Raw genomic sequence first — 25177 nt, forward strand, 5'->3', positions numbered from 1 at the left:
AAATTCAGACTTTCCATTTTTTTAGCTTAACATTTAAAACAAAAAACAGAGGGGGGAGATGACCCAAGCTCAATTCTGAATAAACTGAAATGCTTTGAATTTGTTGTATCATAATACAGTTTTGGTTCTGTGGGCCTTTTTCTGTGCAAAACAGAAATACTTCTTTCAGTTGTTACAGTTGCCGTTTCTTTCTCCCTCTTTTCAGAGTTCTCAGATGAGAAAATAGGAAGTCATTTTCGATGCAGTATTGTAGACCTTCTGCAAACTTGCTACCCTGCCTTGACTGAAGAAAGTATTACTAATGAAATTGTTTTATCACAAAATCTGGATCAAATCCTAAAAGCACTGACATCTGTTGAATGTTCTATGGGTGAGTTATTTTTGTGATCATGAAGACTGATATATGGCCCTAAATTTTTGCTGTGGCCTTTTCAGACAACAATAAATCTAGTAGTAATGCTCTTTGACATGTGCATGAATACATATTTTAAAAATCATAAATGAAAAGTGTAACATTTATCTGTAATTCTTATATTCTGGGCATTAGTTTTCAAAACTAAAGTTGTGATATTGTCGGAGAAGTTATTATTTGTCCTATTTCTCTTCAGTCCTAGCAAGGAATTCTTTAAATATATTTTAATACAGCAACTTATAGATAAATAGGTGTATCCTTACTGTTGTTTTTTTCTTTTTTTTTTAATAAGAAAAAACCTCTTCATAATATCATAATACCTTCTAATTTTCATAGAGTTTTTCATAAAACTTTTCAGAAGAAGTCTTCCACAGTTGCTTTTTCTCACAGCTCTCTTCACTATATAGTACTGGTGGGTTTTTTCCATTGTTTTTCTCCCATTTACCAAATTTCTAAATGGCTTTTTGGTATTTTTAAAATATTTAAAGAGCAAAATTTAAGTGAGCTCTAAGAGTTAAGTGTTGTGGAGCACAAGGACTGCTCAACACTTGTGTTTTAGAATAAGTGTTAACAACACAGAACTAGATAAATTTTGGGTCTGCCTTAATATATTTTTAACTTGTCAGAGGCATGGTTACCAATTTGGATGAACTACAGATTTATTTTGCTGTGAAAACTTCTCTTGCTTTCAATTAAATTATAATGTCTGTTCTGAGATCTATAATTGCAGAGAGGAAATTAGCCTAAAGCATTTCTTTCTCTTTCTCCCCAATCTCTCATCCCCCTTCTTCTTGCCATTTAATTCTTGAATCTTGAATGTACATCTGTTCTCTTCAACCAGACTCTAAAGGGAGTCTTCTTGGCACCTTGGTGGAGCAGGGCTCTCTCAAACCTGCGGAGCTGGAGAAACACCTGGTTTGGAATCAAACCCAGCTTCTGCTGAGAACTCTTGACCAACATGCCCAAACCATGCCTGAGAGCAACACGCAGACAAATTTTGTGAAGGCCTTCCTTGACTACATCACTACACTGGCTGCTGTTGTGCTACGAAGCCTGAATGCAGAACTAGGTAAGAGGTTTCTACAGAAAAGTCTGAGCTGAGGTGCAGACACCCAGACTGGCCTGATTCTGAAAAGTAGTTGTGAAAAAATTGTGTTCCTTGCCAAATGTGCTTAGTACCTGTGCGTAGTCAGATCTTTTGATTTCCACTGATTATTACATTTTTTAAAGTTTGTTTCTTAACACCTAGGACACCCACAGCCCAGATAAAAATAGCTGATGGCAGCAGGAAAATGAGAACAGATTCTGCACTCCATTTAGACAAAGCAAACAAACCCTAACTTCCAAAAATTCTTAGCACTACCCTATAAGGCGAGATTGATTTTTGCATCCAGTAAATCAGCATAGTGTACACTTTACAGCTCCCTTAGAGGCAGCAAATGCCCTTCTGCTCCACAGAGATAAGCAAAGAATGTGTAGAAGGCCATGCAGAGGTAACCAGGCAGAATTTTTTCATAGAATCAACAGGTGATGGTGGACCATGAAAAGGAATGCACTGTTAGCACTTAAAGCTGTCATAAGAACAGAATAACTCACGGTGCTAGGAGAAAAAACGCTTGTCTGTTTTTTAAAGTTGACAGTAATTGAGCTGCTCTACTGTAAAATACCACAGTACTGATTTCAGAGAATACCTTCCCAAGAGAATAAGGAAGAAGGGTGAAGATCTGTTTACAGACATGCTGGTTCAGTTTTCAGATCACTGCCATGCCAATTGTAACTTCTGCCTGCACATGATTCAACCCTCCCTGACTAATTGCCAAAGCCAAAAATTGCACAATATTTAAGGGCTGGGTGAGTTTTGGGGAAATTTTATTGTACTGGAAAAAAAGTTAACTTATGAGAATATTTTCAGAGTTACTTGATATAACTTGGTAGTGGATATGAATGCTTTTTAGCAATTGTGGCTAGGATTTCACTCCTTTTGTAAAAGTAGCTGTACACCTGTGAGTTCCCTCTGCCTTTGCTAACTGGCTTGAATAGAGCATGGTCTCACTAATCTACATCCAGAGACTCCTCAGAAACTAATTATGCACATTTTCTACTTCTCACCACAAATACATTTTGGTGCAAGTTTGAAGTAGAGTTGCAAAACTGTTTGAATCTAGATCTTGCTTAAAGGCACTCCAAAGAATCTCCACTCTGCCTGTTTTGGTAATAGGTCCAGTAAAATGTGAACAAGTGGTGCCACATTTGAGAGGCATATCATAATCACAAACACCTTGCAATTTACTGTGGATTTTACCAGTGGTTTCTCATGCTTTTAAAATTTGTGTTTCTAAAACAGGAGTTGGTTAGTGTATTAAACTAATGTGTTTGTATTATAATAAATACTCTGATTTTTTTTTTTAAGATACATCTTCAGAAGTTAAAGTGGGGAACCCTTTCATACTGTTGCAGCAGAGTCCATCTCAGCTGCTTTCCCAGCTTGTTTTTGAGAGGCAAGTTCATCCTGACAGGTTGGTGCTTTTCAGATAATATACCTCTGTAGGTTATTTTGGTGTTGTTGACTTTGTACCTCAGACATGATTAAATTCTTCTCTGGCTATTTATCACAGGTAGTACAGGTAAAGCCTGCTGTGCCCCACCACCTCATCACTTGATGCTGCAAGGATTAGTGTGTAGGGAGGGGCTTAGTCAGTGGCTTCTCCACCAACCTGAAGATTTTTTTGATAGGGAAAACAGTGGCTCCATATTTTTAACAATTTCTGTCTGTTGTGAAGTGAGATCGCATTCATGTGGATTTTTTTTAACTGAATGTGTGACAGTTCAGAGGAGTGCACTTGCAACTTAGCAATGTAATAAAATAAAATAGACCAGTAGGGCTTATTAAGAATACTGGGCATGACTCTTGCCCTGGTTTGCATTAGTAAAAGTCAGTGTCTGAGGAGTAAGTTACTTTTCCATAAAGGAATGTCAGCATAAGCCCTGAGTTATCAATATTGTGCTCTATGCAATCTTTTCATACTGAGAAAAAATGAGATGTGTAATCTTTCCCTGTATGTACCTGGAAAGAGTATCAGGGGGCTTGTGTTCTCAAAGCATTTAAAACGTTTGTGGAAGTATGTAAGTGTAAATTGTGCTGGGTAAACCGGTTCTGTTTTCAATCCTACAGACTTTCTTCTCTCCTGGCTAAAGAAGAGTTGAACTTGAATGTGCAGCAGGTTATTGTTAACTGTTGCTGTGAACATCTGTCCTTGTGCAGCGCAAGGCAAAACAGACAGGCAAAGTCTCTTCTGACAAACGTCAGCAACTTGGCACACCACTGTGCCTCCCAGTGCCTGCCAGATGTTGAAATACCTATTCACAATTCTGCAGTGACCTCTGAGGATATCTCCACTCAAACCCCATCCTCTCTGAATGACTTGAGCCAGCACACACTGACTGCCTCCTCCCTGGACTTCCTGAAGTCTCAGTCGAAACTAATGGCCACAGTGGCATGTCTGAGTGCATCTAATATACAGAAAATTCACAAATCAAGTTTGTCTTGGATGGAGTTTCGGGGCAAACGGGAGGTGCCCTTAGGTTTGGAACAGATTTCCAGGGAGTGTGAGGCATTGTTGAAGAAGTTCCCAATATTGGAACGATTTTTTTTTGCTATGATCGAGCCCTTTCAGAATCAAGAGGAAGGTAGCAGTTTGGCTACTGTATTCTCTGGCAAGATATGTGTATCTCTGGTTCTCCTAGGATTACATTCCACTACGGCTGTTAAAGTGTTAGCAGAAGTCTTTGAACAAGCTCTCGTTGCAAAGGATTGGGACAGGGCTCTGAAGGTCTTGGATCTGTATAGTCAGGATGTGGAGGAAGTGGTCAATGTGAAGGATGCTGTGCTGAGCTGTGCAGCTGCTGAAGGTAAGAATGATTAAGTCAGACTTTGTTTTCCTTCGTCTCTTTTCTTTTTAATGAAGAATCCAACCTGGATCAGGAGGTAGAAACTAAAGTAGTGGTCCATAATTTTCCTTCCTTGGTCCTGAATTTTCTTTCGCTGATGGTGTACTTTCTTTTTTGATGATGTACTTTCTGTTTTGCAAATGTGCAAATCCTGACCAATTTAGTACAAGAAAACTGGAATGCATCTGTGGTGTTGTTTTTATGTGAAGAGCTGAATACATCAGGAGACAATGGTCATTGTACTGTTAATGCAACATCTCTTACAACAGTGTTATTGTCATGCATGGATGATGTGTCCTGTGAAAGGAGGTGCCTTTTGGAGTCTGAATAGTAAGTATCTGATGCTAACTTTGGTTACTTCCCACAAATCTGATGCTTGGGATGACTCTTACATAGATTTTTCAGCCCTGTACTGTTTTGGTTGTGTGATCCAGCAAGGAGAGGGATTTATTTTTATTTTCCAAATCATAGAAACTGAATTTCAGACTAGTGTTTTGTTTCCTCCACAGATAAGGATGGTTGGCAATACTTGTTCCCAGTAAAACATGCAGTGTTGAGAAGCAGGCTGGCCCTGCGCTGTCTGGACAAATGGCCCCTTGATGCCTGTTTGGAAATCCTAGCGTATTGCATCTCTGACCAGGGTGTAACCAGTGAACTGAAAGCCAGTCTGCAGAGCAGGAAGAAAGAGCTTCAAGTCTATCAAAAGGTACAAAGTCATTCTGCAAGTAACCACTGAGATAAAAGAGGCAACAGGAGGAGCTTGCCCTCTGAAAAGTTTTAACTCTTCTTTTGTTTTAGAACATGATATTTTTTCAAGTCTTTCATCCAAAACAGTTCATGTTAAGTAATGTGGTATCCCATTAACACTCGAGCTTTTGTCTTCCGTAACTTTCCTACTCTCCCATTAGCATTCAGATCTGCAAATGTGTTGAGATGTAAACATTTATGTGAGTCTGCTTGTTTTGCAAAGTATTTGGTTTTTTATTCTATACAAATGCTACATCCTCTGGAAGCTTTCCATGGCAATTCATCATTTTATAAGAGACGTGCAGTTGGTGTACAAGACTAGTGGTCCAATGAACGAGTTTGTATTGCAGTCAGTTCTTCTCACTGCAGGATAGTGCAGATACCAAAGCTGAGTCAGACAGGCTGGCCTGGAGTTCAGCATGGACTGAGAAGCCAAAAAGAGCAAAAAAATGAGTCATCCTTGCTGAGCTCTGTCTGGTTCTGCTGACAACTCAGTTGTCTCTCTGTTAGTACCAGCAATGTCTGCAATATATGTGTACTTTTGCATCCATAATTATTGCCATCTAATATTTCAAAAAATTTCCCTTATAAATGTGCTTTGTAGACTCAAGCCTCTGAGAAAATTACATAGTTTATTTGGAGTGCAAGGGCATTTCATCATCCCTGAAAGATCCATGTGGGTCTCCTTTTTGACTTTTTCTTTCTATGAAGCAGCTCTTGAAGTGATCAGCTCAGCTGGTTTCATTAGGGTATTGATTGCTGTAGATTAAGCTTTTAAAATCTGTGCTACTCTAATATTAACTTTTTCAGATTTTGAATGTGCAAAATGAACCATTGTGGAATGACTGGCAGGATCTGAAAAAAGCCTGCAGTGATGACCCCCAGACTGTCATGAATATCATTCTGAAAGCAAAGGTTAGGCATCATTAAGTGAATTTTGTTGGATTAGAATGCATTAAACTTGAAGTAGGTAAATTCATTGAAATACCATCTTAAAACATGGTTCAGTGGAGATTACCTTGGGAGGATGGATTTCGTTACTCAGTTCTGTGCTACAGAAACAAATACAGATCCGTGTTTAATGTCAAGATTTACATGTACTTAATAATGCTTAAGTTATAACTCTGAGATAAAACCTGTTCTTTTCTTTTACAATCTTGAAGATTTTAAAATAGCGTTACTATCGGCATAATACAGCCTTGATTATTAGGTAAATGCTAACACTGCACAAATCTGGCTGGCTTTAAAAATGTCTCTCTGAAAAACCAACTTGCTTATCATGAGATGAGAAGGTATTTTCAATGCAGGCTGTGTCTGACAAAATTGGCTATCATCTTCTCCTCCTTGTCAGTGTAATTATTTACTTTTTGCATGTGGTGGAGGAGTCTAAGCTTATAGAATTTCTTGGAGTTGATCAGAACTCTGGGAGAAACAGCTGTATCAGGAAGGGCAGAGTTTGTCCTTTTATTTTTTACCTTTTTTTTTTTTTTTTAAATTCTTTAGGATTATGAGTTGTGTGAGGAATGGGGACACTTGTATCCTGTCCCAAGAGAAGACTTGATCAACCTGCGCCGTGAGCACCTTCTCCACTTACTGGAGATGGGAGACATGGAAAAAGCATTGCAGGTAATAGTAAGACTTTCTCAGCCTTATATCCACAGGTCAGATAAGTTGACAGCTGTTTTCTTTGCCTTCTTTGTGTGTGTTTTCGTGGTCTTTTCGGTTGCCTTCCAGGAATGTTGTAGAGTTTCAATGTATTTTGTTTGCTTTTGTAGCTTTTGCAAAGAATTGAAGACCCTGGTATTTGCCTTGCCATCAGTGAACAGTCCCTTGACCAGCATCCAAACTTGGCAGCCTGTCACTTCTTGGCTGATTACCTCACAGCTCACTTCTACGCGAGTTTGACAACAGCACGCCGCAATGAAATCCAGGCACTCTACATAGGATCCAAGGCAAGTAACGCTCTCGCGCTCTGGGATTAAATGGCAGTATAGAATTGTATAAGTAGTTTTATAAGGCATAATATTGTCATAATATAAAAAGTTTGCAGATATTACCAGAGCATTCTCACAATATCAAGTCTAAGATCCTGAGTCTCAGGATCCAAAGGAAAGTTAGAGATGCCTTAAAACTTCTCTTCCCCTTCTCCATCTTTGCAGTTCCATATTATGAGATGGTTCTAACTCCCAGCATGAACAGATCAGTCTTCTGTTTGAGTTGTAGAGAGTAGAGGAACACACAGGCTAAAAAAGGGTAGGATGGAATAAAAATAAAATTGTGTTGTTTATCAGAACAGTTGCTATCTTTGTCCCAGGTGAAGAAAAAAGTATCTTCAGCTTACTCTCTGTATCAGTAACACCAGGTGTCCTACATATGCCCACCTGTATGGTGGTCTTTGACACTTCATGTTTTTCCCAAGTGCCTTCCAGAGGCAGACAGTATTACTCATTTGTCTTTACAAGTTCTGTACTCAGCCTGGGAATAGATGCATTAATCACTACATTACTTTAGTTGAATGCTTTACATGTAAACAAAATATAGGGTAATGTCTGTTTTGCTGTAGGACTATAAATAGCAACTTGCTCCAGTGTGTGCCATAACAGTATTCTGCTGGGCTTCCTGTGTCCTTACTTGTTCCTTTTGAAGACATGATTTCATTTGAAAAGTGTTCATATTAACTGTCCATCTGGAGGAGAATTGCTCTTATTTTCTCCTCTTAACATTTCATCAAATGATGGAAGGATAAGGATGGGACTAATTTGCTTTTTATAAGCTTATTTTTGTAAGAGAATGTGCTGTACTCTGCTACAACATACTTGTCACAGGGTCACAAAAGGTTTTCCACTCTGCAATATCCTCTGAAATGAGGCAGTGTTTTGTAGAATAGAAAGTGGAAACTGAGTAATTTCTGCAAATACACTCAATAATTTATAAGAGAAGTAGGAATGGATTTGAGAAGTCCCACCTCCTTTTTTTTGGCCTCCGGCTGTTATTCCATTCTCTGCATAAGCTACTGTGCTAGTTTCTTGTCTTTAATCTCACAGAAACACAGATTTGAAGGTGTATAATTTTGTCCTACACTTTTTTCTTGTGTCTCAGGTGCTGCTGACTCTACCTGAGCTCTCCCGTGTTAACTACTTCCACCTTTCTTCAAGGCCACTGCTCATGCTGGAACAGCTCCTCATGAATATGAAGGTGGACTGGGTAGCTGTCGCTGTGCAGACACTGCACCAGCTCTTGGCTGGGCAGGAAATTGGTTTTACTGTAGAAGACATTAACAATTTGCTTTCCAAATATGCAGAAAAAGCTCTCAACTTCCCTTTCACATTAAAAGAAAAGAGATCAGGTGACTGTCTATCAGAATGCTGGTTTTCATTTTGGAAAGAAGGGCCAATATCCACCCAGAATCATTTCAGCAGTCATGCCATAACAGATGTGTGCCTCCAGTCTCCCTCTATCCCAGATCGTGTTCTTCAAGTCTTTGACTTTCTTATAAATAGATATTTTCAAGGACCAACAGCTTCAAATATTTATTGGACTTTTCCTCTGTTGCTCCTTCTTGGGGTTTTCTATTCTATTATTGCGTAATACTGATCCATTTTATTTTATTCCTACTAAAAGCAAAGTCACTGATGATGTAAACAGTTGTAAAACCTGCACCCAACTGCATCTTCCCTCAAGTAGAATGGGGATTGAATCTTCTGTGGTATTTTCTCCGACCACAGTCCTGTTCCTTTTTCTCATATAGAAGACTCAAACTTGTAATTCTGTTTATCATTCTCAGTATAGTTCTCCTTTCTGGTTTGCCAATCCCTTTTCATCGTGGTTGTCTGTGGTTCTCCTGCATTTGGCTCCTATTAAGGTTTTAGAATTGGAACAGCAGAGGGTGCTGCAGATCCAGTCCAGTGCTTTAAGTCTCACTGTATTAAAAATGATGTGTACCTATCTACAGATAGGTACCAACTTGCATTATGCCAGTTTCTGAATGTTGACTTCATTTTGTGATTTAAAGATGCAGCTCTTTCTAACATAAAAGCATCAGACTTAACTGTTTTTTCCTGCCAAATGACCTATAACTATGAAAGTATGTGTGTTCCTTCTACTGCAATGTGAAGCATTTTTTGCCATGAGTATCTCATGTCAGCCAGTTGTTTTTACATCTGAGATTTATTCTCTGCTGCATTATTCCTGTACCTATCAGTACTCCATTGCTTTGATAAAGATCCCTTTCTTTGTTTTTTAAGTAATTGAAATTTATATAGTTTTGCATTAATTACTGTGGGCTCATTTGCATGAAAACAGTAATTTTTAATTACATGAGTAGTCATGTTTTGTGCTGACATTCTTATGTACTCCTGTGAATGGATTCCTCTATTCTTGAAAACAGGTAGATGTATTGGCCAGTATTGTCCTAATTGTTTTTTTCGTTTCTTCCCTTTGTCCTAGATTCTCTGATACGTATCCAAGAAAGTCTCAATCAGGTATTGGATTGTGAAGCGTTGTCTAAATCGGGATCATCGGAACTATCTCCTGTCAGCTTTACTGGTAAGATAAAGATCTTGGTGCCTGTCATGGTTTGACCTCAGCAGCACCTAAGTATCACACAGCTGCTCGCTCACTTCCCTCACCAGCCCCTTCACAAGTGGGATGTGAAGGAGAATTGGAAAAGAGTAAAACCTGTGGGTTGAGATAAGGACAGTTTAATAACTGAAATTAAGTAAAATACAGTAACAATAATGATGAAGATGCTGATGATGAAAAGGGATATAAGAAATAGAGAGGAATAAAACCCAAGAAAAACAGATACTGCAAAATACAATTGCTAACCAATGCCCAGCCCATTCCCCAGCAGCGAGCAGCCCCTCACAGCAAATTTTTCCCAGTTTGTATACTGGGCACGTTGTTCTAGGGTCCTTGAATTTACTTTTTTTCTAGGATCCCTCTTGTGACCTGAGGAAAATAGCACACCTTGTTTTTTATGAGAGGCTTCACTCACAGTTCTTATACACAAATAAATAGAAACTTAAGCAATTTAAGCCAAAACAACTCAAGAATATTTGTAGCTAGAAAACAACCACAAATTCTTCTATAGCTTCTGTTCAGCATCTAATGCAAGAGGTGCTCTCTTTGTAAGAGATGCAAAGTCTGTGCTCCTGGAGAAAGGCTAGCAAAGAATATCCTCAGACCTCCAGGACTGATCTTTCTCAGCAAGTGATGGGCCTGAATTAGAACTGCATGGTGATATCCTGATCTACAGTTGAGAGCGTCTGAGCTATTTCCTTGTCTGTGTCCTGAACTGAAGACTCTTCTTGCGTACATGAAGTGACAGCAGTGTCTTGGATTGGGCTGTGTGCCTCTTCATTTTTTTTTTTTTGTAATGGTCAGCTTAGTATCTGTATGCTGTTACAAAACTTGAATGCATTGTTGTCCTTAAATGTTTCTTTGCAACGTGGTATCTGCTTGGAGGAGCGTGAATTAACTTTAGTGGAATGGACATTTTTTTCTTTTGGTTTAATATTCATGTACACAGAGGGTGGCTTGTAGGGCTGCAATGACATGTTGCACTTTTTAATTAGCCTCTCGTGTAACTGACTCATATAAACTAAAAGCTTCTAAACTTGATTCAGTGAGTATTTAACTGTCGAGGTCAAAGATCCCAAAGGCCAAAGGCTTAACCTCTTGCCTGTCTGAACTGATTTCTTCACAGTAGATTGAAAAGACCAGAATAGAGAGGGATGTGCTGTTGCTAACCATACCACATCTCTCCTGAGATTACAAAGGAAACTCTCAGTCTTCAGGAATGTCAACACTGGGTATACTTCAGATTCTATTTTATGCTATATTGTTTTTTGGTATCAAGTGACCATGGTGTTTTTTTCCTTCCCCCTCTAAGTCCTTGCTTGTGACACTAGAACAGATGTTGACAAGTTGTCTTCTCTGATTGTTATGGTAAAGGTCTCTTAATAAGTATGTAGTCTTGCTTATCTGTATTGAAGCACTGTGAATTTACAATCTTAAATTAAAGCATATGTGTTGCTTACACAATGTTACTCTGCCATGCCTAGCTGAAAGATAATGGCAGTCATTTTGTAAGCCAGAAAAATCTTATAGCCTCAGTAAGTCTGCAGTGTTTTCCGGTACTCAAGACTCCATCAAACAGCTTAAATCCCATTCCATGTTTTTCTTGGCCTGGCTCATTTTCAGGTGTAACCATATCTGCAAGTCCCAGAGACAAAAGTCTGCAGCAGAATTTGTTTCCTCAAGAATTTGTGCCTCCTGAGAAACCACCACCAAAGCAGCAGTGGATACCTGATGAAACTGAAACGATATGTATGGTTTGCAAAACTGAACGCTTTACTATGGTAAGGCACAAAACCAAAGTACAGACAATCCTAGAACTGTGACCTTAATATGAACACTTCCTCATAATCTGTCCCTTAAGAGACACTGGCTACTTTAGGCAAGGTTTTTTGCATCACCATAGGCCTGACATGATTGACAGTCTTTTGATATTTAACGACTGGTTTCAGTTTAGTGTAGTTGAGGAGACTGGCAACAGTTAGCTCCTTGCAGAGTTCTGTGAAATGATAAAGCTTAAAGAGGATCTAGTCATCAGAGAGAAGACAACTATAAGATCTCAAAAATGTGTAACAACAGCAGTATTAATATTTCAAAAGGCTGTCTAGTTGACTGTGCTGGCAAGAAATACTGTGATCATAATAAAATTCAGATTACCAATATAGAAAATTAAATCTTTGCTCTTGGTTACACTTTTCTAAAACGTACTGTTTCAGAGTATTTGAGCAACTGCATTGGTGTGATAAGGGAGAAGATTAATTTTTATTTTTGTAAGCAGTCTGTTATCTTCTACTGCTTAGAAACAGTACTGTTTTCTCAAAGTATCTGTTGCTTCTGAATTTTGAAACTACTAAGATGGTGTCAGAAAAACAGTCTACAGCTTTCTAACTTTTCCAAGAGACGATCTGATTGTGATAAAAATTGGAACAATTTAAATAATGGAAAGCCCAAGACTGCAGCAAACATATTTAAATACTGGCCTTTGGGTTTTGGTTTTGGTTTTTTTCTTTGCCATGCCCTCTTCAAAAAGAAATTGTAACAGGGAGAATCAATCATTGTGTAGTTCTGAAAAGCCTTATCCTGCATGGTATTTCCTCTCTTCAGATGGAGTGAGTTTACTCAGGAGTGGAGACAGATACAGGAGAGGACTTCAGTAAATTTTTTGTGGCTCATCCATGACCTCTTTTGCTTAGTTTAACAGGCGCCATCACTGCAGGCGCTGTGGGAGGCTGGTGTGCAGCTCTTGCTCCACCAAGAAAATGGCAGTAGAAGCTTGCAGAGAAAATCTGTCTCGTGTGTGTGATCAGTGCTATGGCTACTACAACAGAGAAAGTCTGCCTGGCTTGGTGGAAGACACAAGCAGGTGAGTCCTGCTCTAGTTCTCCTCAATTACATGTACACAGCAGAGCACATGAATGGAATGAGAGTGACATTTGTTTTATCTGGGTAATATAGTATCAGTTTTTTAGCCTCCAGCTGTTGGGATTAAGAGGTATGGGAATGTTCCTTATGCCTCAGTTTATTTTCCACATTAGAAAGGACACTGGAGAGCAAGGCAAGTCTTAAATTCTTTAAGCATCAATTAGTTATTAATGTAAGAATCGAATGCTTTGATGCAAAACATAGTCAGTGCATACTGCTGCAGTGTGACAAAGTTTCTTGTGGTATACTCTGTTCCTGGATTAACATTGCATGTTGACTAGCTCTGCTGAATATATCAGTGTTTTAATGTTTTCCATAATCCCTTGATTTTGACTCCTTGAACCCTTGGGAATTAAAAAGCAAGTTTGTTATTAGATAGGCTTTGAAACTGCCTTTATTAAAAGGGACAGCTGTGATGACATATTTTCATGATGTTGTTGCTTTAAGCTGAGAACTGGACTGAAATTCGTTGTGTGTATGTAGGCCAGCTGCTGAGAAGTGCAGCTGAAAACAGCTTTACTCTCTGTGACCTTGAGCAGGCTTGACAGGGTGACAGAGTAAGATTCACTCTTTCCAGCCAAGCTTTCAGGTGTATTTTGTCTTTTCCTAGCAAGCCTGCAGATAGCAGTATCCACTATGGCTGTATCAACAGACTTCCTAGGAAAAGAGCAATACTGTGCATGTCTGAAGAGGAACCTGGGAAAATACAAGCAGTCACTTCTAGCTGAACCAGTTTGCATCAGAACAGTTGCTTATGCTGCCAGATTAGGTCAGCAGAGCCTAACAGTGAGCTTGAATGCCACCTGTCATGTTTTAATTCGTTAATGCCTGGGTTTTTTATACTCACCATATTTGTATATCAACACCAACTACATCTTAAGGACAGAGAACCGGATGCCAAAGACTTCATTTTAGCTCTGACATGTCCTGGTACTGTGCAGTTCTTGCTCTTGGTGTCTGCATCTTTGTGATGTGTGCAACTATTGTACTATTCCTACAGAAGGTCACAAAAGCCAGTTATTTACTGCAGTCGAAATACAACAATGCAGAGGCAGGATCTTAGATTTCCAGACAGAAGGGGAAGTGGCAGGGCAGTGGGTTGGAGAGGACAGGGAGGAGCAGATGTTAGATTTTTACACAACAGTGTTCTGAAAAGGCTAGCCACGGTGATGTCTTTTAAAACTAATGTTTCCTCAGTGTGCTGAAGTAGGCATGATGGTTCTTTCTGTCATTTTATTACAGCAGAAAAGAAGATCAGGACCGAGTGGAAGGTAAGGAATGGAGTAATGTTAAACCTCTGTTTTTTAAAGCTCCTCATTAGCAGTTAGAAACTGGAAGCTGATACACCTAGAAATATCTAGTTACAGCTGAAGGGTGATCAAAACTTCAGTTACATAATATCACTGATGATTTTTGCATGTACATGCTGAAATGAGCATTCCGAACTTCTGTAAATTGAGGTTTAGCAGAGATGTCTGAGCCAGTATTGGATGGGTGTAAAAGAAAGGAACTGAAAAACAGCAGTTGGAGAATGTACTTTGCATTCTAGAAACAGTCAGAGGCTGTGGTATGAGTAGGAATTGAGTACTACAGAACTGTGCTGAGTGGTTCTCTTTTTACAAACCATGACAGTACAATTCTGAATACTACTGCAGTGTGCTGTGAAGGTTTATATCCCATGCTGGTTGGACATAGCACAGAATGAGGCCCCTCTCATTGGTTTGGTTGTGTCTTGAGTTCTATTTCCTGTGCTGGTTGTGCGAATATAGTAATTTTTCTTTGGTGTCAATTTCCACATCTAATATCATAAAGCTTCAGGAATAATAACAAAATTTAATTGACTTTTTCTCTGCCATACCAGAAGGTATTTACTGTTTTTAACTTGTTCTAGCGTGGATCTCATCTACACTCAGATGACAGACAGTATTTGATTTGAAGCTATTCTGGGTTATGAATTTCAAAACAGATATTTCCTTAATCTGCAGGAAAGAAAACAACTTTTCACAGAAATTAAATGTCTTGAATCATTTGGTCAAAACTCCAGTTTTCTGCAGTACTATTTTATATGAAAATCTAACATTAGAAGTTAGGCCATCTTCTCACAATCTTTTGGCTTAAAGCTCCTGGATTATATGTTCAAATAACCTGAATTATAGAAGATAAAAGCAGTTTTAAGTCAATTTAGCCTTTCTCCTACAACTGTTTTTTCTGTTTCCCTGTGGAGTGAAAAACCCACGACTCTCATATTTCCACTTGCCTCCTCAGAAGTATTTAGTGAGTTGTGTGAGGGAAGGCTGAAGAGGGGAGTTTCCTGTGCTTGATGCCCAGTAGGATAAGAGTTGGATAATCACTTGAAAATGTGTCACTGGAACCAGGTTTTGCTAAAAGTTACAGTAAGTTTAGGTACCATTTGGCAGCCTGATGAGGAATGGAAATATTTCTGTAATCTGTGTGCTGGACATGTGATGCTGGTAGGAAGTGACACAATGAGAGGGTTATAGATAACTGTTGCAGGAGCGTGTAGAGATACTCTGCATTATGTGTCCTTAGGAAGGTTTCTTGCTTCTTGTACAAGGATTTTAGCTGGTGTTTTCTTTTTTGCTGCAGAAGCTTCTAATAATGAATATTCCACAGTGGTGCAAACACCCAAGGCAACGGAGCTTGAATGGATTTTTTCCCTGAATGAAGAGGAGAATGAAATTGTACGCAGTGAATTTTATTATGAACAGGTGAGAAAGAGAGTGCAGTATGAGCAGTTCCCTGGAGAACTACCTCGATACCTATATTTGTCTGTCTTTCCTCAAATTGTCAGGCTCCCAGCTCTTCCTTGTGCATTGCCATCCTTAGCCTGCACAGTGACAGCATAGCGTGTGGCCACCAACTGATAGAACACTGCTGCAAGTTGTCCCAGGGGCTCACTAATCCTGAGGTGGATGCTGGTCTCCTTATGGACATCATGAAGCAATTGCTCTTCAGTGCCAAAATGATGTTTGTAAAAGCTGGAAGGAGCCAGGATCTAGCTCTCTGTGACAGGTGACTTAATCAGTTGTTCACTAGGATGTACTGAGGTACTGTTGAGAGCCATTATCCTTTTTCACTGGGAGTGAAGGGTGGGAGGATTGTTTTGTGTTTGTACTATGGACATTTTAAACAAGAAGCTCATAATAATGTAAGAGTTCAAGTAGTAGAAATTCAAGTAATGTGACCACTTAATAATTACTGAGGAAATTCTCTGACTAGGAAGAAATGATTCACAAAGAGTAATAAGGTAAATATTTCACTTCTGATATCTGCTTTCAATCTATATTTTAATACAGGATTTTAAACCTTTGGTTCCTGTGAATGAACATTTTGCACTTCCTTAAGTTTTGTCCTACAGAACTTGAGGTGGCAGGATTAATACATAAATGTCACATGTACTGTTTCGATTTGGTAAGTTATAGGTAGTGTCTGCAATTAGCATGTTCCACTGAACATGGCAAAAAAAACCCCAAACAATAACAAATTGTCTGAATGGGATAATATGATGGTTAGAGAAACCTGGTACACTGGTGATTAGGAACAACTGTTCTAAGAGATGTCATTGGCATAAAGTTCTTTACTGTATGATAATAGTGAAAGTGTATGTATTTGTTTAACCTCTAGCTACATCAGCAAAGTGGATGTGTTGAATATTTTGGTTGCTGCTGCCTACCATCCTATACCATCTCTGGATCAGATTCTTCTCCCAGCAGCAGTAACAAGATTAAGAAATCAGCTTCTGGAAGCAGAATACTATCAACTAGCTATAGAGGTAATGCCAATGGAGGGGATGTCAGTGTTAATGCCTCTGTGCTGGCTTCTGTTTTTCTACCTCCTGAATTCAGATGGATGTGATGTGTGAATGCACAATATTTAAACAGTTACAAACTGAGATTAAGTTTGTAGACAATAATTTTATGGTCATGGGAAAAAATTTCTGAGAAGGGAAAGTCCTGCTGTGGAGCAGACTGCAGAAGGGAAAGGTAGCAACCTTGCTTCCTGGTACAATTAAGGTTGGAACGGACCAACTGCAAGTAAGTCATTAAATGGAGGAATTTTGCATCCAGTAGAAGGGATTGAGACATCCTTTGTGGCAGGACTATCTGAAGCTTGTATGTTTGATTTTATTTGTCTGTAATCCCACAGCAGACAAAAGTAAGGCACGTTTCCTGAGTGTTTACTTGGAAATCAGCAATGTTGACAAATCAGTGCATCAGAGCTCATCTGGTGTAGTTTATCATATTCTGTCTTCCTCCTACTCCCAGGGTTTTGTAATTCTGTTTGATGGCATTGCAATTTGTTAAGTACAGGATTATGATATACTACAAACAGGATTATGATTATTTAAGGGGTAATAAACAGATGACCTATATGAATAAAAAATACTAATAAATAGCTGACCTATATGAATAAAAATTGTTCATGTTTAAAAGCAACTGCTCTACTGAAGAAAGTCAGGAATAAATTTTATCAGCAAAGTTGTATGAAATAAAAAATATCCTGGAGGTTTGAGAAGCATCTTCTGTTGCTTCTTTTAAAACCACACACCTGATGAATTCTGCTCTATAAAAATCAACTGCTTTAGAGAAGCAGATGTGAAAATGTCATGTTTTAACACCGATGAACTGAAATTCCCAGATAAACAGTAGTTTAAACTTGCACAATAAAAAGTACTTCCACATTTGGAGATCGTGAGTGTTTTGGTAGTTGGCCTTTTGTGACAGTAATACGGAAATAATTAGCACGAGTTTTTCATGTGTTTTTTTAGTTGTTGTTTTTAATGGGAAATGCACTTTGAGAAGTGAAAGGTCACAATCACAGACTGTATGATAAGACTGTTTTCCTTTTTTTGCACTGGGACCGTGTTGCATTACATTTTTACATTATTTGCAGTAACAAATTATTTTGATTTTAGGTTTCTACAAAGTCTGGATTGGATCCAGGTGGAGCATGGCATGCCTGGGGCATGGCTTGCCTTAAAGCTGGAAATTTAAGTTCAGCAAGAGAGAAGTTTAGCCGATGTTTAAAGCCACCTATGGACCTAAACCAGCTTAACCATGGTTCGAGGCTTGTCCAGGATGTGATACAGTACCTGGAGGCCACAGTGAAGCCAATACTCATTGCAGTAAGAATCTTCTGTCTGCTCTGAAGGGCTATGGCAAAGCCAATTAATGATGTTTTGATACACATTTTATAGCAATGCATGTAGCAATATCAGGTGTTAGGGGTTTTTTCCTTCTTTGTCATGATTGCATATTGCAAACTGAATATTGTTGAGAAATTTGTTAGGTGTTTCATCACAGGATTTGATAGTAATTTGGGGCATACTTTGGGGAGGGGAAAGAAGCTGTACTGCTTAACATATTATTACTACAGTTTGAGGAAGCTAAGCTCAATCCCTGCAACATATTGTGATTCTACAACGATGCAGTTTTTCTACTGAAACTGGTAACTTTGCAGGAATCCAGTGGAGAATTTCAAATGCTCTCCCACTCCTCTTTTCTTTTGATATTTAATCAAAAACCACTATTAACATGGTTTGGAATTAGCTCTGGAAGTTCGGATTAGGGACCAAAAAATTACTTTTAGGGCCTAAGTAACTGCAGAATCATAATGATTAAAGACCACTTAATAGTACATGTTTTAGCAGAATGAAAAAACCCGTTTGAACTAGGCTATTAAATAGCTGTTGACAGTGGAATTGTGTTTAAATAAGCCTTCTCCTTGTCCTTGGAAAGAGCCATGTTGGCTACAGCAACATCCAGCACCTCTGCTGATAGCAGGGTTCCAATCTAGTGTTTATAAAAAGCATTACTGGATTGTCACCCCTCTAAAATGATATATATTTTAAAAATAACAATAACAGAAATGCTTGAGGGCTGAGTGACAAGACCTAACAAAGAAGAAAATTTTCCTCTTACCGCCTGTCATTGATTCTCTGTGTTAATGGCAGGATGATGATTACTTTGCCACATTGAGGGAACTTGAAGCAACACTGAGAACAAGAAGTCTGTCTCTGGAGATGATGTGTGAGGGGAAGATGCACCACAACAGCTACTATCAGGAGTGCTTGTTCTATTTACACAGTTATGGCACTAATCTGGCGATAATAAGCTTTTATATGAGACACGACTGTATGAGAGAAGCACTGCTTCACTTGTTAAATAAGGTGAGTAATTTAATTTCCCATCACTGAAACTGAAATATGAAAAATAGTAATGAGTATCAGGTAGCATTCTGGGTGGTTTTCTGCACCGGAGTTTTCTGAGGTCCTGAATGTTGTTACATTGAACTGACAGTTCAGTGACATGAAAAAACAACTTTGATCTTTATATCTTGTGTTTAATATCTCTTCCACATTGTGTTGAAACAGGAGTTTCTAGAGGGGAGAAAACACTGCTTTTTTTCTTTTTTCATAGATGTTCTGCGTCAACAGCACTTTGTCTTTTTTTTTTCTAAAAAGCTGAAAACATGGGACTGTTGTCATACAGTTCAGAGGGCATGGAAAATTTGCCTTTCAAATGTGTCCTTTATACCAGTTTAAATTTGCTTTTAAAAAAAGTTGCATATTTTTGCAATGTTAGTGACATGATTTCACTGGTTAAGTAGTAAACTTAGAAAAAACACTCTAGACATACGATTTGATGGGTAAGTTTTGGGCAAGGAAACTGGTAGTGATTTACAAACTAGAGAGCAAAGTTTGTTACCCTGAAGCTGTAAGGTACTGAGCTTCTGATGAAACATTTTGCAGTTGGTTGGAAACATTTTATTTGTATCTTATTTAAAATAGACAAACAAAAAAATTCATATCAAGTTTTTAAAACATATATTTACAGACCATGTTGACACATATTAATGTTATTATGAAAAGAAACACATGTGAGGCTGCATTTGTGGGACCGTAGTCAAGAGAACAAGGGAAGTAAATATCCCCCAAATATCCCCCTCAGCTCACTACCTGTGGGGTTTCATCTGAACTGCTGTGTCCAGTCGTGGGTTCCGAAGTACAAACCAGACACTGTCAGTGTGGAGCAAGACTAGTGGAAGGCCACCAATGGCTGGGGGCCCGAAGTACATGATGGAAGAGGAGAGTGATAGAGCCAGGCTTTTCCAGGTGGAAGAAGAGGAGGCAAGAGAAGATCTATGTGCTGTTTTCAGCTACCAAGTGGGTGATAAGAGGGGAAAATAGAGCCATGCTTATCTCACATGTGCCCAGTAAAAGGGTAAGAGACAGTGGACACAGTCTGGAGCAAGGGAAATTCCAACTGCCTATGAAGAAAAGTTTTGAGGTTTTTTTTCAGTGCGTGAGAAACGGGCTGCATGAGAACAGGGCGTGAGAAACGGGCTGCAAAGAGGCTGTTGAATCACCCTACTTTGTCATGCTCAGAACCTAACTGGACAGGTCCAAGAACAATGTGACCTAACTTTGAAGTCATTCTTTGATTGGTGTTTTGAACAAAATGACCTCCAGAGACTCCTTTCAATATAAAGTAGTTATTAATTTTATGATCTCTATCACTTAATACTACTTTATATTACATAAGGAAAATAAGCTACAGCGGCTTTGCTTCAAGATAATTTTTGTTTGTGTAGGAATCCCCATCAGAAGTGTTTATTGAAGGGATCTTCATTCCAAGTTATGAAAGTGGAAAACTTCATATGCTGGAGAACTTGCTGGAAACCATTGATCCAGGATTGGAGAGCTGGGGAGTTTACTTGATTGCAGCCTGCAAACACTTGCAAAGAAAGAACTATTACCATATTCTGTATGAGCTGCAACAGTTCATGAAGGTAAGTTGAGAGACAGTGCCATCTCTTTCAGTGAAATGCTGAATACTGTCAGACTTTGGGTCATTTACTTTGGTGTAAATCTCCATGTTGGACAAGTATATTTTTGCTGCTTTACAGTCCTAAAAAACAGACAGAAAGACTGAGCGTCATTGAAGCTGACCTGCTACTTGTGTCATAGATCTGACACATGGCAGTAGCTTAACTGTGCTTTAAAGAAAACAGAGCATTGCCTGCTTTGTGTGAGCACTTCAGTACAGACAGCGATTAGTTTGGTCCATCTGATCTTCATTACATTTCTTCTAGGATCATGTCCGAGCTGCTATGACCTGCATTAGATTTTTCACTCATGGAGCAAAGTCTTACACTGAACTGGGAGGAAAACAGACATGGCTTCTAAAGATCAAGGACCACCTCAAAGTCTACCTGCAGGAAGTCTCAAGAAGTTCGGGAAGGAAAAAAATGGCATTCACTTTTCGTAAGAAAATGTCTGCTACAGATGTGTCGAGGTATCTATAAACAAAAAGTTGAGTTGTAGGAGAGGGGAAATTCAGGCTTTAGATTCTTTTCTTTTATTGGCTGCATGTAAGTTGGCCTAAACTAACATGTGCTGGTTGTGCTTGACCCAAATCTGACTTTTATGTAGTTGAAGTATAGGATTCCCATCACTTTTTCCCCCAACAACCCAACCCAGGAGACTGTCGATTTGTTTCTACTAAAAATATGTCTGTGTTTATCTTCCTTTAATTTAAAAAACAAAAACCCAACAGTGCATAGACAATTATACATCAATCCACAAGTTTGGTTTTTTTTCTCTTCCTTTCCACTCCGAAAAACAAACAGCTTTATGGTGCTTCACTGTCTACTGGAGTTAATTCACAACATTTAACTATGTACAAGTTATAGATGTTAGAGATAATTCAAAAATCAAAGTGTAAATTTAGCCAAATCTCTATTGTACTTGGGGTTTTATGTCTTTCTTTTCTTAGGGGCTTTTTTCTTTCTTTTTTTAGGCTAGACTCTCACTTAAACTGGGGGTGAATGTGTGTGATGAGATGAAAAAGTGGGTGTGGATATTTATTTGGAATCCAGATTCTCTGACTCACTTCTTTGAAATAATGTGAACAATTGCTTAACTTCAGGTTGTCGTGCATGTTAAGCACACAGATCTGAAAGGTTATCATCTCATTGCTGCAGACTTGGCTGCACGAAAGACAAAGTCAAAAACCAACTAAATTCTTTATTAGTATATCTTTTGAAATGTCTTGAAGAAATTAGTAAGTTTACATAAATAATAATTGACACTTTCTCTATTGCAAAATAAAGTCAGAATTTTTTCACTATCTAGGCACATCAATACAGTTGATCTGCAGATGGAAGTAACAAAATTCCTGCATCAGTGTGAGAGCTCAGGAACATCTCAAATGACAGGTGGTTCCTCCTTGCCCACGCTCTTTGGAAACAATAACATGAAAATGGATGTTGCTTGCAAGGTACTCATTGCTATTTCAGAGACAGCTCTATTGTTCCATCAACAATACTAACTTGCTGTGAGGGTTGAAGCACTTAATGGCTGGCATAACCAGTTGTATTTTCCATCAACAATACTAACTTGCTATGAGGGTTGAAGCACTTAATGGCTGGCATAACCAGTTGTATTTTTCATGGGCAGGTTACTTATGCGTGCATGCAACCCATCATTTATGAAAAGTTCATGATTTTCGTCAAAGTAGCAGAAAACGTGAGAACTTGGAGCTCCTCTCCTCAAAGTTCCAATTTTCAGAGGCAGAGGATCCCAAATACAAATAGTAATATGCCTTTTGACTAATACATCCTATTGTGTTCTGAAGCAATGCAAATACAGCTGTTGTTCTAAACATTCTTAACTTCAGCTCATCTCCATCTGTAAGTTCCCTAATGTTCCACAGGGAATCAATCAGTGTGGGACAATAGACCCTATATTTGCTTTACTTGTTAGGATGGTGCTGTTTTCTGTTGAAGTAATGCACTGTCTTTTGGCCTATGGGCAAAATCTGGATTTGCATTAATATTATTTAACTGTATGTAATGAAAAAGGCATGTGCATCCCCAGACTTGTTTATGCCTCTCTTTTCAGGTCATATTGGAAGGCAAAAACATTGAGGAGGGGTTTGGGATTGCATTTAGAGTTCTCCAGGTATGGAAAAGCTTGATATATGAAAAGCAATATTATTACAAACTAACTCCTGCAAGTAGCAACTGTTTAAACAAAAGCCTTTTTATTTTTTTTCCAAAATGTGTTTTAAGCCCCAAAATGAAAAACCTCTTGTGAAGAAAAGTCACAAGTTCAAGTCTTATATGTCCATGTGTTTGGAGGAAACTTGGTAAGGAAATTAAGATGCTGCTTCGGTCAGACATTTCCAAACTGTTTGGGTCCAACAAAGGAATTAAGTACAGCTTTTTGTTTGCTGTGCACCTTGTTCAGTGTCTTAATGCTGGAAACTGCAATCATAGATGTGTGTGGGGAGCTCTGACATGGTAGCTCTTTGCAGTTCATGAGAGCCATGCAAAGACACAATGAGTACATAAGGCCAGGGCTATCCCTGTACTATTCTCCTGATTTGAGAGAGCAAAGCTAATTAACTGGAAACTCTCTGGGGACCTCTCCTTCCTCATATCTGCCTGCGAGTTGAGGTGCTTATCAGTCAGCATAGCTCATGAGCCTTCAAAGTCTTCGGAGTGTTTCTTACCCACATAGTCCCAGATGGTAGAGGAAGGCCACTTTTGGATAGAGGTGGCACACTGAAAGAGTATTTATGGATGTGGCAGGCCCTGCTCCTTCTTTCGGGTAGGAGGTACAAGGCAGAACACCTGTCTGTAGTGAGATGAAGAGCCTTAGAAAAACAGCACTTCTTAGCAGCAGCAGTCACTACTCCCCAGTAAAAAAGCGAGTCCAGCTGCCCAGCATCACTTCTGTTTCCATCCTTTTTTTCTTGCCTTATTCATGGCAGGATCAGTCTGCAATTTTTATCATCTCTTCCTTCGTATGGGAGCTGTGCAATGGTCAGATGCCTCCTGTTTCTCAGAGTACACAAAGGGTGACAGCTGGTCAGTCTGCTGGCTGGAGAAATGTAGTGGGAACATACTAAATGAAGGAGAGGTGGGTAGGGACCTAGGAAAGATCTTTTGCCAAAAGAAATGAACTGATTTTTTTGCCACCCTGCAAAGAAGGCGGTAACAGTGCTCTTGTTCTTAAGCAAAACTGATTTTTACCTTTCAGCCAACCCTGAGCATTAGTGACTGGAAAACCAAAGGCCCCCAGAACAGCTTTGACTTTTTGGAGCATGGTGTGCTATTTTGTCATTAGGAGAGATTGTCTCAGTTGTATAAACTCGCTGTGAGAAAACCTGCTGAGAACATTAAACATGTTGCTCTGATATTCCAACTACCCCTAGGACTTCCAGCTGGAGGCTACAGAAGTGTACAGCAAAGTGGCCAAGCAGCTGGTGAAGCAGCAGAAGTACAGTGAGATCCGGCAGCTCCTGAAGTGTGTCAATGAGTCTGGAGTAGCGGCAAAAAATGATGGGGATAACATTATCCTAAACTGTCTAAATGAGTTCAAGAATATTCCTGCTGAGGTAATTCCATCCTGCATTGTGTCCCTTTTGAAGTAAAATGAGTATATACACTACTGCCTGCTGGGAAATCTGGTGCCTGTGCTGCTCTTCTAGTCTTTCAGATCTTCTGGCTCCATACTACATGCACAGTTTAAAGGTGGGAGTGCGTGGTTTGCCCTATACAAGGTACTCTGAGAGGAAACAAGAAGTAGCTGTATCATGCTCTTACCCTGCACTTCCCAAATGAATACCCATGGCAGGGAGAGAACCTTTGCTTCACAACATCCTACCAAATGCTGCTGTTTGGAGTGGGATGTGTTCCCTTCAATGAAGCTTCCCTGGCTAACACAGAGAATGTGTCGAGGCAGAAACCTCCTGCCTCCGTAGGAGGCAATTTTATGATTCCCTTTGCCTACCACAGTGTTTTTTCCATCACAGTGAAGGAAGGTGCTGCACTCTACTGTTCTACTAATCAGGTTAGGGGACACAATCTACCCTTTGGATCAAGGTGGGCCACATGGCCCAACTCCTGCTGCGATGCAGAGAACCTACAAATTCATTTCATGTAACATGAGCTGTGTCCCTGGGGGACTCCCAGGCTCATAGCATTCTCTAGGGATGCCTCATAGACGTGGAATGCAGGAGAAGCTGTGGTAAAGGGAAGAATTGGAATTTGTATTTTTTTGTGTTTTCTACCTCTGCAGCCTTTGCAGTTGGGACAGTGTAACCACCTTGCTGTGATCTCAGCAGCCCTTTCAGTCTACAGGGGTTTGATCCCTGATGGGGTAAGAGGTTTGCAGACTATTGTCACTTTAAATGTGAACACCTTTTCCTTTCTTTGGATACAGGATCTCGATAATCTGATTCAGGATATGGACAGTGATGAAAACAAGGTAAGTAAAAGTACTGTAGAGCAAGAGCTGAGCAGCCAAGTCTTGGTCTACAGCCTATGGGTTCTCTTTCACGATCTTCTTTCTCATCCTCGTCCAAGCCAGGTTTTTGAAGGCTACTTCCTAGATTGTGGATATCATAGCAAATTCCTCAAGGCCCTGGCATTTGTGACTGTAGAGCTGTGACATGAAGGTACCAATTGGTACTATCCCTGTTAGCAACTTCAGAGTCCTCAGAGTGAGAGCTAGGCATTTGTTATAGTGGGAGGAAAAGT

The 25177-nt window shown here is 39.3% G+C and overlaps 1 protein-coding gene across 5 annotated transcripts in view; it reads left to right on the forward strand.

The window, feature by feature from the left end:
* The window catches only part of ZFYVE26 (zinc finger FYVE-type containing 26), a 46848-nt gene that overhangs the window by 18514 nt on the left and 3157 nt on the right, over positions 1-25177 (forward strand). For 2 of the 5 annotated variants that reach the window (XM_050335004.1, XM_050335007.1), the window contains 24 exons: positions 206-370; positions 1254-1481; positions 2823-2928; positions 3585-4321; positions 4870-5066; positions 5918-6022; positions 6611-6733; positions 6883-7059; positions 8207-8453; positions 9554-9652; positions 11312-11469; positions 12379-12548; positions 13850-13878; positions 15215-15336; positions 15420-15640; positions 16253-16400; positions 17544-17753; positions 18582-18797; positions 20222-20419; positions 20723-20925; positions 21765-21909; positions 22533-22592; positions 23851-24033; positions 24861-24905. In XM_050335004.1, coding sequence (XP_050190961.1) covers positions 206-370; positions 1254-1481; positions 2823-2928; positions 3585-4321; positions 4870-5066; positions 5918-6022; positions 6611-6733; positions 6883-7059; positions 8207-8453; positions 9554-9652; positions 11312-11469; positions 12379-12548; positions 13850-13878; positions 15215-15336; positions 15420-15640; positions 16253-16400; positions 17544-17753; positions 18582-18797; positions 20222-20419; positions 20723-20925; positions 21765-21909; positions 22533-22592; positions 23851-24033; positions 24861-24905 — 4292 coding nt within the window. Of the gene's footprint in view, positions 1-205; positions 371-1253; positions 1482-2822; positions 2929-3584; positions 4322-4869; positions 5067-5917; positions 6023-6610; positions 6734-6882; positions 7060-8206; positions 8454-9553; positions 9653-11311; positions 11470-12378; positions 12549-13849; positions 13879-15214; positions 15337-15419; positions 15641-16252; positions 16401-17543; positions 17754-18581; positions 18798-20221; positions 20420-20722; positions 20926-21764; positions 21910-22532; positions 22593-22702; positions 22780-23850; positions 24034-24860; positions 24906-25177 lie in introns of those variants that run through there. The other 3 variants (XR_007631415.1, XM_050335005.1, XM_050335006.1) reach the window with 3 other exon arrangements.

The sequence above is a fragment of the Myiozetetes cayanensis genome, unplaced genomic scaffold (assembly GCF_022539395.1).
Source record: "Myiozetetes cayanensis isolate MyiCay16 unplaced genomic scaffold, myiCay2020 scf6-25, whole genome shotgun sequence".
NCBI classification, from domain to species: Eukaryota; Metazoa; Chordata; class Aves; order Passeriformes; family Tyrannidae; genus Myiozetetes; species Myiozetetes cayanensis.